This window comes from Tauraco erythrolophus, chromosome 3 (assembly GCF_009769465.1).
Source record: "Tauraco erythrolophus isolate bTauEry1 chromosome 3, bTauEry1.pri, whole genome shotgun sequence".
NCBI lineage: Eukaryota > Metazoa > Chordata > Aves > Musophagiformes > Musophagidae > Tauraco > Tauraco erythrolophus.
Window position 1 is genome coordinate 49408381 of NC_141467.1, and position 12851 is coordinate 49421231.

General features: G+C 40.1%; 1 protein-coding gene across 14 annotated transcripts in view; it reads left to right on the top strand.

The window, feature by feature from the left end:
• Positions 1-12851, top strand: part of EPB41L3 (erythrocyte membrane protein band 4.1 like 3) — a 65704-nt gene that overhangs the window by 34280 nt on the left and 18573 nt on the right. For 10 of the 14 annotated variants that reach the window (XM_086609202.1, XM_086609204.1, XM_086609205.1 and 7 more), the window contains exons 7-11: positions 7-94; positions 3538-3690; positions 5736-5833; positions 7054-7229; positions 9352-9572. In XM_086609202.1, coding sequence (XP_086465328.1) covers positions 7-94; positions 3538-3690; positions 5736-5833; positions 7054-7229; positions 9352-9572 — 736 coding nt within the window. The remainder of the gene's footprint in view (positions 1-6; positions 95-3537; positions 3691-5735; positions 5834-7053; positions 7230-9351; positions 9573-12851) is intronic. The other 4 variants (XM_009988265.2, XM_086609208.1, XM_086609211.1 and 1 more) reach the window with 1 other exon arrangement.

Consider the following 12851-nt stretch of genomic DNA (forward strand, 5'->3'; position numbering starts at 1 on the left):
CCTCAGGGGAATGACACCTGCGGAGGCTGAGATGCATTTCCTGGAGAATGCCAAAAAACTATCGATGTATGGAGTAGATCTCCATCATGCAAAGGTATGGACTATAGTTCTGTCACCAGTTGTCTCCCTCCTGTGCCGTAGTACTTGAATCTGCATGGACTCCCTGGTTTATTCTTTCTTATTCTAAGACTGGCATTTTGTGGGATAAATCATGTGTCAGCATGAGGAAAGATGACTCGTGGGATAAACATCAATATATCTTGTAACCATAACATAACTTAGCCTAAAGATTCCAAGATATGTTGCACATCAACCTTTCATGCTGGTTAAACAACCAAATCCTTTGGGAAAATATTGAATGGATGGAGTAATGAGGAAGGATATAAGAAGCTGTCCAGAGAGTGATCAATTGTCATTTCATTCAGCTACATTTTCCAATTTAATAAGGCCTGGAAACCTAATCAGATTGATAGTAAGGGGAAGACAGTGGCTTGTCTCTCTTCCGAAGTGTGATCATTACAGTTGACTGGAAGGGCAGCAGTTCTGCTGGAAATGTTCTCCCATGATGAAGTAGTTTCTCTAATCATCGGCAGGTTAAGTTATGAATAAAACATGATCATTCTTATTGTGGCTTGGGAGAGCCTTATGTTGGTTGCCTGGTTTTTGGTTTGTTGTTTTTTTTTTCCAAATAAATAATTACTATTTTTTTCTTCGCTTTTCAAAGTCAGGCTAATGGATTTTAACATCTTTGAGGTTAGCAAGCATCCTTGGCAAATGAGTGCTGAACAAAGAATCCTGAGCTGTGGAGAGCACTGCATTTTCTGTAAAGGTCAAATTATTGTGAGCCTGTTTTTGTGCTGCAGGAGATCCTTTCAAGAACTGAGATAAATTTGCAGCTCAGATCTCGAAAGGGCCTGCAGCCATGTCCCTGGGGCATTTTGTAGAAGCTGTGCATGTGTGTTACAGAATTCAAGGCAATCTTTTGTGTTCTGTTGATTGCCTTCACTGAAAATGAAAAATCTGAGTATGGCTCAACGGGCAGCGCTCTACCAGGAGGCATGCTGCTGCTTTCCCTGTGTCTTGCAGATAGGCACAAAATCTTGAGGCACATTTGGAGCAGAGATAGAAATGGATCGGCGAACATCACTCAGTAGTGTTTTTTCACCATCCTTTGTCCAACACAAATCTGCAAAACAGCAACAACGTGAGGTCCTGTTTTAATTGAAAATTTAATGTAGCATAACATTAATGCCCAAGTATTTTTTTCAGAATATTGGAGAAAGACTGTGAAATTTAAGATAGTATATCCTGAGATAACCAGTTCATTTTTTTAATAAAAATACTAGTATCTGGTTTTACTCTTCTGTTTTTCGTATGGAAAGACTCAGAGCAAGAGAAGTTGATAGACAAGCTGATCTCTCTTTAAAGTGATGTTCTTAGTTTAAAAAGCTGCAGTGCTAACCGAATTAGGTTTCTCTGCAGGTTAAGAAACAGCAGTAATCTTGGTGGGAGAGCTGAAGGTGGGAAAAGTAGACTCTACGTGAGAAGTAATGTTTAGTTTTAGTTAGGTCTGCCAGTGAGATCTGATGGTATCATCAGGCCAGGGGACAAGTATCTCTGTGGATGCCTTTTTGAAGTCACGCTGTGGCAGATGTCTCTATGTAAACGTAAATTCGTTAAGGCTGTGCCAGTATCTTAGGTATTCAACAGATGCTGAACTCGCCAGCTGCTGTTAAAACTAGTTCTCAATTATCTAACACAAGGCTACAATAAAAAATGTGTTCAAATAGACATATTTGTCCTCTGGGCTGTCACCGCTCTGATAAAACCCTCATTCGTATGCAGAACTGCAGAGACGTGCAGCTCAGCGTCTTCTGCCTTGGACATGAAAGCGAACAGTTTTCTCTTCCATGCAACCACATCGCTCCTGAAAAAAGCCAAATTCTTTTATTTCATTTTCATTTTACGCCAGTAGTACCACATTGAAAAGCAGTCTCTGACGAGTAACAGAAGCTGCGAATGGACTTAGATCTGCTGCAAAGGTGGCGATGAGGGAAGAAGGCATTTCTTAACAAGTTTTTGAGAAAGTATATCAGAAGAAGGAGCCCCTTGCACCTGCAGCTATGTGCCGTATGTGAACACGCTTGCATTTCTGGCATTTGTCAGGCAGTGGGATTACTGGTAATGAGACTTACTTTTTCAGAATGTATTCACTGTATACATTACTCTGCTTAGGAAGCTGTGACATTGAAGTCCACTGAAAAAACTTTTCTCTTCTGTGGTACCTGACAACAATATCACATGACAGCTTTATTCAGAAAAAAAAAATCTACATTTAAGGGGTGATACGACCGTCATTGTTAGAACATACATCCTCTATTGGTGTGTTTTCTAGCACTGAAGTGACTTTGTGGCACTAATTCTGTGTTGTATCTCTGATTTTAAAACTTTTTTTTTTATTTCAAGCTGTGCCGTAGCCTTTTCATCATGAATGACCATGTTTGCCTTTGTGTTCATCTTAAAATGTAATCATATTTTCACTATGTACCTAAAAGATGGCTGGTCAGGAAAAACAGAGGAAAATGATGAATTCATTTCATGATTATCATAGGGTCACATCTCCATAGCTTCTGTTGTCAGACTTTTGTAACTTTAAGTTATTTTAAAATAATTACCGAAGAACTCTGTGCCTTAAGGTGGATGCTTCTTTTCGCAGCAGCATTAGTATTTAGCTAAATGAAAAAAACAGAATTATATGGTCTGGTGGTGATAGCAAACACTGGAGATGGTTTTAGACTATTAGAAGGCTTCTGTAGGAAAGAGAAGTATATACTTCTTACTTAAAAAATAAGTATTTATGGATATATTCTGATAAGATGGTGGCCAAATCTTTTATAGTGCAAATGTGTCTGACCTACAGCTTCCTTGTCAAAAATGGGTTATAGCACAGGCACAGTCACACACTTCTGAAATAATCTTTCTGGTCCAAATGCCCAACTTTTTGCCTGCTGGTCGTTTCAAAGTGAAAATACTGGGCATAGGCACAATAGCATTAAAGAAATTAGCAAACCAGCTAAAGCCAAGATGAGCAAACTACAGAAGAAGAATCTATCTAAGGACGCACAAGGCTTAGTCATGGAGATGACTGATGCTGGGAGAAGTAAATTTGTGTGCTGTCCTACTTACTTTCAATCTGGTATTTATGCTAATAACACTTTTCATTATTATGCTAATAAAATTTTGCCGTATGGTGTTAATATCATTCTTTTAATAACATCTAAAATTTTCCCCCTCCTTTTGGAGTCTTTCTAAAATATGAGGAAACATTCACAACAGTCGGTTTCTCTCACCCTGTCCAACCTTACTATTACTTGCATGAATGCAGTCAATGACTAGGGTAGCTCTCAGAAATCAGGTCACTACAGCTGATGCATTAAAAAGACGTAGCTCAGACAGAAACACAGTATACAAGAATCTGTAGTACCGTGGGATGTAAGGAAAGAAATATTAAACAAAGGGCACTGCTTGCTTTTCCAGGATTCTGAAGGAGTGGAAATCATGCTAGGAGTTTGTGCAAGTGGTCTCTTAATATATCGAGACAGACTCAGAATAAATAGATTTGCCTGGCCCAAGGTTCTGAAAATTTCCTACAAGAGGAACAACTTCTACATCAAAATCCGACCAGGGGAGGTAAGAGCATCCTGATACTCTTTAGCGAATGAACCTTTTAAAAAAAAAAAACATGTTCTTGTGGATTGGTTGATTTGTCACGTCTTCCAAGCCTTTAACATTCCTCTCCATTTGTATTTTTTTAATTTGTGCTGATTTTCTTAGGAAAGATTAGATAAACACTGTATTTAAAATACAGGTAAAATCTTCTTTGGTGTTTTTCTGTTTATATCCATGAACTAACATAAAGGGTAAATATGGCCATCTGCATGGAAAAAGCATATCCGTATTATGATTACTTTGGGAATTTAAGTAACATATTGCTTATTCATGGAGTGCTCGTCATCCACCATCATGTTGCATATTAAAGTAGTGTCTATTTATCTTACCCACTAAGAGATCTAGACAGGCCATACCAAATTTTATAAGTGTATCAGCCTAGTGTGTCTGGAGTCTGAACAGAAGTCTGGAGACTGATAAAGATGGAGTCAAGCATCCATCATTCAGCGTTTTTGGTAGCTCCACGCGTTAGCCCTCCCAGGCCACAGGAGCGCGTGTTCTGGCCCTGGAGAAGGCGATGTGAAATCTCGTACAGTGAGTGCCCTCTGGTGGCTCGGACGGGTGAATAGCAAGTACCTACCTCATGGGTTGAGCGTGCACCGGTGCAGAAATTAGATGATAAATCTTAGCAAAAAGCCCAGGAGAAGTTCAGGATCATCAGAGGCAAAGGAGTGTCTCCATTGTAAGTGCTGGTACAATAATCAGTCTGCGATAGGTGAAAAACCTGTGTCTGTTTTAGAGGGCGGAGCTGTACAGCAGGACAGGAGTCACCTGGATGAGGACTGGCATTTCTCCCTTAGTGCACTATGGCAGTTGGGAGTCCTGAGCCAATGTCTTCAGTACTGGCTTCATAAGTGACCTGGAAAATCCACTGGGGCCCCCCACTGGCCCCAGAGCCTGAGCTTTTTTTAGAGTCCTAAACCAAAATCCACAAACCTACATCTTCGGCCTCTCAGCAGACACAGTTTTAGTAATGAACTTTCCAGTCTTGAGTTTGATTTTTGAAAACAAACAAACAAAAAAACAACGAATAGCCACCAATAATCCCAATGCCTGCACTCAAGCACTCCATCACTGAAGTCCTATTGAGCTCTTCTGATCTTGGTATCCTGTGACCAGGTCATAATTCCTTATGCAAAATAATTAATGCAGTCTCCTTCCAAATCACATTTGATGATAATGTGATTCACCATCCCATGTGTCGCTTATATCATCTTTATTGTTTTGCAGTTTCCTGCCTTGTTTCTCTCTGTCAGCTCCCCATAGGGATCCAGGCTTCCTTACAAGTGCCCTTCTGCCTACCTTTCCCTGGTCACAGCAACACTATTTCACCTACTCAGCTATCTGCATGTAGCCATCAACATGTTAACAGCGGTTGTAGTTGGCACAGCTTTTGCATCTGGCTTATAAGTCTGCAGCACAACCTAGAAAGTTACCGTAGTATCCCCAGCCGACTCTTTCAATTACCTCTCTTTTCCTCATCCTCCCCAGGAGATAAATTAGCTAAAAATACTGTGATTTACTAACTCTAGTTCTCTCACTGTAAATCTCCTTAATCTAAGGCTGTGTGAGACCAGATCAGTCCCTGGGGACTATTGCTCCCCTCCAGGATATTATCAAGCTTCCCACTGTTTAAACTGGCGAAGTTAAAACAACAAGGTTAAAACACTTAAATGATGTTTTTCTCAGAAGTCTCCCAAGTCTTAACTGATCTCTCTGTTACTGTAGGGCATAAAACATCACTGTCACCATCAAAAACATCTTGCTCATTATCTGGGTTTCCCCCAGAAAACAATCCTCAAAAGTTGCCTTTGACTATCACTCACAGCTTCCTTCCCAGGCAGTAGTCTGTAGAACATGTATATATGCGATTATATACATGAGCATATACATTCACCCTTGCAATGAGATATCTATAGACAGAAGAAATAAAGGTCAACCTGTGTACTCTGTCTGAAAATAGATGCACAACATCAAATACATACTTTTTCTTTTTTCCTACCTAGTTTGAGCAGTTTGAAAGCACTATTGGGTTTAAGTTGCCAAATCATCGTGCTGCAAAGCGCTTATGGAAAGTGTGTGTTGAGCACCATACATTTTTCAGGTATGTGGATTTCTTTTCCTAAAGGTGTGATACAAAACACTACAGAAAAGACCAATTTTGTCAGCAGAGGCAAAACCCTTCAAATCAAATTGTCTCTTTGATCATGAGGTATCTCTGAGCAGATCAGGGAAGGTTATTGCTTCTTCAAAATTTGAAATGTTTCACCCAAATTATTCATACAATTTCAGCTATTTACTTGAATGTTTAAAAATCACCATATGGTCTCAGTTAATAATTTTGCTTTATCTGTGCCATGATATTATCAGCCACTATAATTAAAGAGATGAAGGACTCTACTGCACTTCTGTACATATGCTTGTACCAGGGAACGACTTATATGGAAAGTTATATGGAGGGATGTGGGTAAGAGTTTTCAAAAAAAAGTTTTTATTTAATTACATATGAAAATACAGACAGTAGTCAGTGAATATCCCATCCATAGCTGCAGTTTTTATATTACTGAGGAATTTTGAAGCTATGTATTTGACATCTTAGGACACCTGAGAAAAGTTTGGGATAGTGGAATAAATGCTGTAATATGGGAGGACTGAAGAATTTCTCTTCTTTCTCAAAACTATTGGTTCACGCTGTCAGTATGTTTGTATGAAATGCAGTCTTAGTAGCAAAACATCTAAAAAGAAGTTGAGTGTCCATTTTTTGGATGTTTTCTGATTTTTAATGGAAAATCAATGTCTAAAGCATAAACTCCATAGCAGGAGAATGGCTTCTTCAGCAAGCTCCGTAGCCAAAATACAGAGGGTGGGAAGTCTGTAACCTGAAAAATGTCTGCATCCCTGTGAATGAATACCGCCCTGCATTCACTGGAAATCTGTTCTGGCCCTGTCCTCAGCATAGCAGCACTGTCATAAATTTCAAGTGTGAGAGATATATCTGTATTTCAGCCCGGATCAGAGTCCCTGGTACAAGGAACACCTTATTTTTAGTTTTGGTGATTAGGAACTAATAAATCTGATTTTCAGGCAGGAAGGGACTGAGTGGTTCTTACCTGTTAGGAAGAAACTCAGCTCTTCAAATGCATTAGCTAGGCAGTTTTGTCATGCTGTATGAGGAGCCTCCTTTGATGCCCTTTTAGCTGACGACCCGTGAGGCACAGGTTACGATGCTGTGATACCAAACAGTCGCCTTCTGTCCTCTGCAGAAACAGTGGGTTGATTTTTGGAGGAGGGGGAGTAACAGATGCACTGTTTGGTGTGTTTCAGGCTCCTGCTGCCAGAAGCACCTCCAAAGAAGTTCCTCACGCTGGGCTCCAAGTTTCGCTACAGCGGCCGGACGCAGGCCCAGACGAGAAGAGCCAGCGCCCTCATAGACCGTCCTGCACCTTACTTTGAGCGGTCTTCTAGTAAACGTTACACGATGTCTCGCAGCTTAGACGGGGGTAAGGTCCTCTTAATTGACTTTGTCAGAAGTTATCCTCACAGTGGTCACTGCTTTAGATTAGGTATAAATCTCTCGGCACCTCATCTCCTTGAGCTTCGGCAGAGCGGAGGCTGTGAGTACCTGCACGTTCACTGCAGGGCTAGAGGAGGATGCACAGAACGACTGTGCTAAGTGAACTGCTGCACTCCTTGCAAAGCCTTTGCCTGGAGGAGGTCCTCGGGAGCCCATTCTTTGTGGATCCCCTGTCCTCTGTGGCCTCACACCTGCAAAGCACTTCCCTGCTTTTGAGAAAGGACGGGGTGCCTGGACCTGCCTGCCCGAGCAAGTCAGGGTTCAGTGCTTTTTCAGAGTTTGCAAGAGTAACTGTTTGGGTTTTGGTTTAACTTGGCTTTTTTTCCTGTGTAAGTTTTTCATTTAAGTATATATTACAATTCATAAATGACTTCTTTCCCTCGATCAAGTAATAACACTTGCTTCCGATTACCTCGCATCCTAGTCGGATGAGCACTAACAGGCTTTTTCCATACATTACTTTTGAAGGTGTGAGATAGAGAGTAACATACACAGGTTTATATTATGTCCTTCCTCTTCCTCTCTTTCTCTGCGGTTCATGGAGGTCACGGTTCTGCTGCTCCCTTAGGTTAAACCAGCGTGTGATTCAGAGCCTCAGCTACTTCATCAGCTGTTACTGTTGTCAGCTATTGAGTAAAAAGAGGTTATCGTTTATTTTTGTAGAAAAAAAGACTGAGTCTAAATTCAGAATTGCTACAGTGTTTAAAAAAAAAGGTGAATTCTCCCGCAGAATATCACAAACAAATTGCAATAAGTGTAGCTGATGGTGGGGAGGGGGAGAAGCTTTAATTTAAAAGTATGAGTGACAAGCCGCCTTTTCTCCCCCTAAAGGTGCTGCTTGTCATTAATTATTTTGGAATCTTCTAATTCTGTTGTGCATCTTGCTCGTTACCAAGCAACTGGTGACCTGATTGCTGTGCATGTGTCTCAAAGCAGAAATTATCCTTCTGCATTATTTTGTTTGTAACATCTAAACAAGATGTCTCCCTCTACTCCCTTTGCTTTCTCCTGCCTCATCCCCAAGAGACAAGATATCTGAAACGCTTTTCCCCAGCATTTGTTAAGACTCCATGAGGTTTTTATGATGTTAATTTGCATAAGTGGAAATGGGGAAAAGAGGATTTTTAATCAATGCTTATGATTTCTTCACTAATGTTGTTACTATAACACAGACGTGGCTGTAACATTCTGCGTCACGATCACACTGTGATCCCGGCCCTGTCATATGTTACAGATGCAAGTAACTTGATAAATTTGAGTAGTCTTATCTTCTTACTAGAAATTAGTTACACAGTAGTCAAGAGCAGGGCCTGGGTATATAGTAATGTTTTGACTACATTCTGTCTGTAACTTTATTATTTATATCAAAATCATTTATATATATTTAAGTTTCCTGAATTATCAACTGTTTACAACCTAAAATATTCTGGTTTGGTCCACTGAATTGAATGCCATCACTTCCCAGAATTTTTTAGGATAATGAGCTTACTTAACTGGCAGACTGTAATACTCGATAGTACAAAGATCCCATTTCTTGATTCTCAGATATCATGCCTGCGTTACATCAATATTGTCATTTCCTGCAATGCATCACGTTACTTACTTACCATGCATTTGATCTCCGTTGTTATATTCTGACAGATTTAAAAAAAAAAAATCTCTTCCACCCCCATGGCTGATGTCATAGCTGGTTTTCCTTATGTTTCCTGCCTGATAACTGTGGCAATGCATTTATTTTTTTCTGATGTTTTACTACAGAAGCACTTTTAATGGCTTGCTAACATTTAACAACTGTGTAATGCACACATTAGCTACGGTAATGTGTGTATACACATCCATAATATATGTTTATGCATATAAAAGCTACAAGCTTTATTTCAAGTAAACAGTTTATTTAAATGTATGCACATGCTTCTGATTTCCTGAAACATGACATAGTTGTGTTTTCAGCAATATCTCCGATGTTTTACTAACCCAGCTTTTTAATTTTACGCAGCTTCTCAGCAAAAGCTATTTCAGACTTTCCCTCTTTAAATATTTGCTTTTAGCATCAGTGAATGAAAACCATGAAATGTACATGAAGGATTCTGTGTCTGCTGCAGAGGTTGGTACTGGCCAGTACGCCACAACAAAGGGCATCTCTCAGACCAACTTGATAACCACTGTGACTCCAGAGAAAAAGGCAGAAGAAGAGAAGGATGATGAAGAGGGCAAAAAGAAAAGAGCAGAGGAGGTCACCCCGGTCTCGGCAATACGCCATGACACTAAGGTAGAGTTTTGAGGTTTTTCTGTTAAACTGACCTGCCTGGAGAGTGCTTGGAGAAATGCAGAATCATTAGGGAAGGAGAAGATACTTAATCTAGTGAAATGAAACTGGAATATACATGGTTGGATGTACGTGTCTTGAATCAATGTTTTTATAGTCCTTCACATTTCGTATGATGTTGTAAAAGTTAATTCCTGCCTCAGAATGTTCTTTGAAATGTAAATCCATTTAACAGTCGGTGCAGTGTTTATTACATAGCATTCAAGAGCTCTTTAGAAAATACTCCAAAGTAGCCTAGCAGTGCACATTTTGCTCCTTTGGTCTTCAGTCATATTTTGACTTTAGTATGGGCATCATGTTTTTTATTTTTTGACAAGGCAAGAAAATAGTTCTGTGCTCTTGTATGTAAGTCTGTGCTTTAAATGATTGTATTTTTCTCATTTACTTCTTATAACGCTTCAGTTCCTTGCATGTATTTCAATGAGCGTTTTTTCTCTAATAACTTTTAGGTATTAATATACTATTATAAGCTTTTTTTTTTCTGGCTTACAAAAGCATTTGCTTCCCTTATTTGAAGTTTTGCATTGAAGAAAACTGGTTTTGTTGATGATTCTCTGCTCAGTTGTTAAAATTGATTCATCCGTCACCATCTCCAATCCCACCACTACTGCATACACATACACACAAGGCTGTGCATTGTATCTACTGAGTTATTAAGAAGGGTTAAATCAAACAGAGGGACAGAGAAGATACTGAATTTCAGAGCTTGACAGTGATGAGAAATAAAGTAGAATCAGAAATGATTGGGTGTAAAATGTCCTGTTTCTTCTACATTAAGGAGAAGAAAACAGAATATGAAATATTGAATCTAATTCAAAAAGTGTATTGTGGAATGCACTTGCTAAACAAGTAAGATTTACCCTCCTCATTTATGAGGAAAAACCTTGATGTATACCTTTACACCCACAAAACTGTCATGCATGCGAATGTTAGAACTTGAACTTCTAGCCTTATCATATAAGGCCACAATGAGCTACATAGCTGAAGGGTCAAGACCTTAAAAAAGTTGCAATTAAGGTACCAAAAATCGGAACAAATTGAATTACTGAAAATTGCAGATGAGAAAAGATTTTTCTTTTGAAAGTGTGCACTGTAATTGTAGCATTAAAAAAATAATCTCTCTAAAATTTAACTGGAGTCTTCTTGAAACTCCATTAGTTTCTGCGTGGAGAAAAATTAATGAAAATCAAATATGCAGAAAACATCTAATAGAAACTAATTCTGTTCCAAATGTTTGTTAATTTAGGTCAATGGAGAGATCAGCTGCTTTTCAGAGGTCATCTGTTCCTTATACATTGCAAGAAATAGTCAAAGATATTCTTAGGAGAATATTTTGATGGTGCTTAAACATGCACAAATGAGTGATTTTTACCCCTCTCCCCAATAGGTGGGTTCTGTTTAAACTGCCCTTTAAAAGAGCTTCAGTTCTGTAAGCCTATAGAGATCTCAGTCCTGCTTCCACTGGACCTGCTAACACTTTCATCATTCATTGTAGAGAGAATAGAGTCTCGAGAAGCATAGGACAAATTTGAAATCAAATTCCTTTTTAAGCGTATAGAAATTTTATAGGTAGGTTTTCAACTTTTCCACTAAGACATTTTCCTTTGTTTTATCTGTATATATTTAAGTACCAGAAGTTATTCCAAATATTAACACTGCAAAGATGTCAATAAGCGAATAGCCTGTATTAGCAAAGAATAAATTTACTTTGACTTTTTCGCCTTTACAATGTAAAGAGAAGTTCTGTGTATTCAGCTCACATGAAGTCCTGTGAGTCCATCAGCATTAAATTTCGAGTTGAGCTTACTACATTAAGCCCATAAAGAAGACATTTGTAAGCAGTGTGAAGTTAGGCTTGGTTTTGGTTGCTTAATTCAGGAATACAGATTGTCTGAACTGATAGATTAGTTTTTTAACTGTTCTGGTTAGAGAAGAGGGAGAAGCAAAATATTAAGGGGAGGAGAAGGAGCTCTTCTGTGTAAATGTTGGGCTTAAATCTCATTCCTACTGTTAATATACCTGGTAAAGATTAGGTTTAGTAGCTAGGATTGGTGCAACCTCTGTCTACATCTTGCTTGTTGGCTCAGATTTGGCACCAGCTTGTCCAGGCAAATGCTGGTTTGGCTTCAAAGTCATTCTGCTCTGGGGAGCTGGGAGTGGCAGTGGCAGTGGCAGTGGGAGTGAAATGCCTTTTATAGCTCCTCGGGGAGATGCATGGATGGAGCACTTAGGGTTTGGTCATGGAGCCAGCATGCCACTTTAGCTAAGTGCACCCAGATGACTTTGGCCAAAACATCTCCGATCCATCAGCACCACGGCAAGTCTGTTGTACTGGGGTATTTTGATGGTGATGGCTGTTGTTCTTCTAAAGAGCCGTTGTGGCTGCCCACAGGGAGCGTGTTAGGTGACAGTCAGCTAGTTGTGAGCATCCGTCCTGCTGAATCACCTCCCTGCTCCTACCAGTTTTTTGTCCTTCAGTGACCTTAAAGACCTGTTGAACACCCTACAAACGGTGCATCAAAGCAAATCCTGCTTGTTGGTAGCCGATATTCTTTGCATTGTGGTAAAATCTGTAGCAAAAGCATTGGGTATGTTTTTACCCCTTTGCTATGGGTAAAGAGTCACTTTTTGACTATGGAGAGATGTGGCTGTGTGGGGCACAGACCTCTCTGATCAGCCCCGCTTCAGATCCCCAAGTGGGACAGCACAGGGTCCGCCTAGCCAAAACACTCAGCTCCCTTCTTTCAACCTGCTGCCAAAGCGATAGAGTGCAGCATAGTGGGGGGCAGCAGGGTGTGTGGTGGGCAGGGGCCAGCCCGCCGGCGCTGCCTGCTCCGGCTCGTGGCGGACAGAGGTGAGGGCAGGGCTGTGCAGATGCCCAGCGGAGGCCAGCCTGGGCGGCGATGGGAGCTAGTGTAGTTTTTTCCGTCGGTAACAGCTGACGTATAGATTTATGCTCTCCTCAAACCAGAACGTGTTTTATTTCGTTACAGGACCTAGATTTTTTTTTTTTAATCTTGTAGTAGAGGAAGTTGAACACACATAGTTTTAAAGTCCTTAGGGTTTTAATTATTGCTGCTGAGGTTGTCCAAGGCATAGATGGGAAGCATCTGGCCTCCACTGAGTCTCCTCGTGACTGCAGGAGTCCTGTCGCAGGCAGTGTTGGTGTTGGAAATATGTTCCCTCATTTCTTTGTTGCTCTCCGTATACTTCATGTTTGAA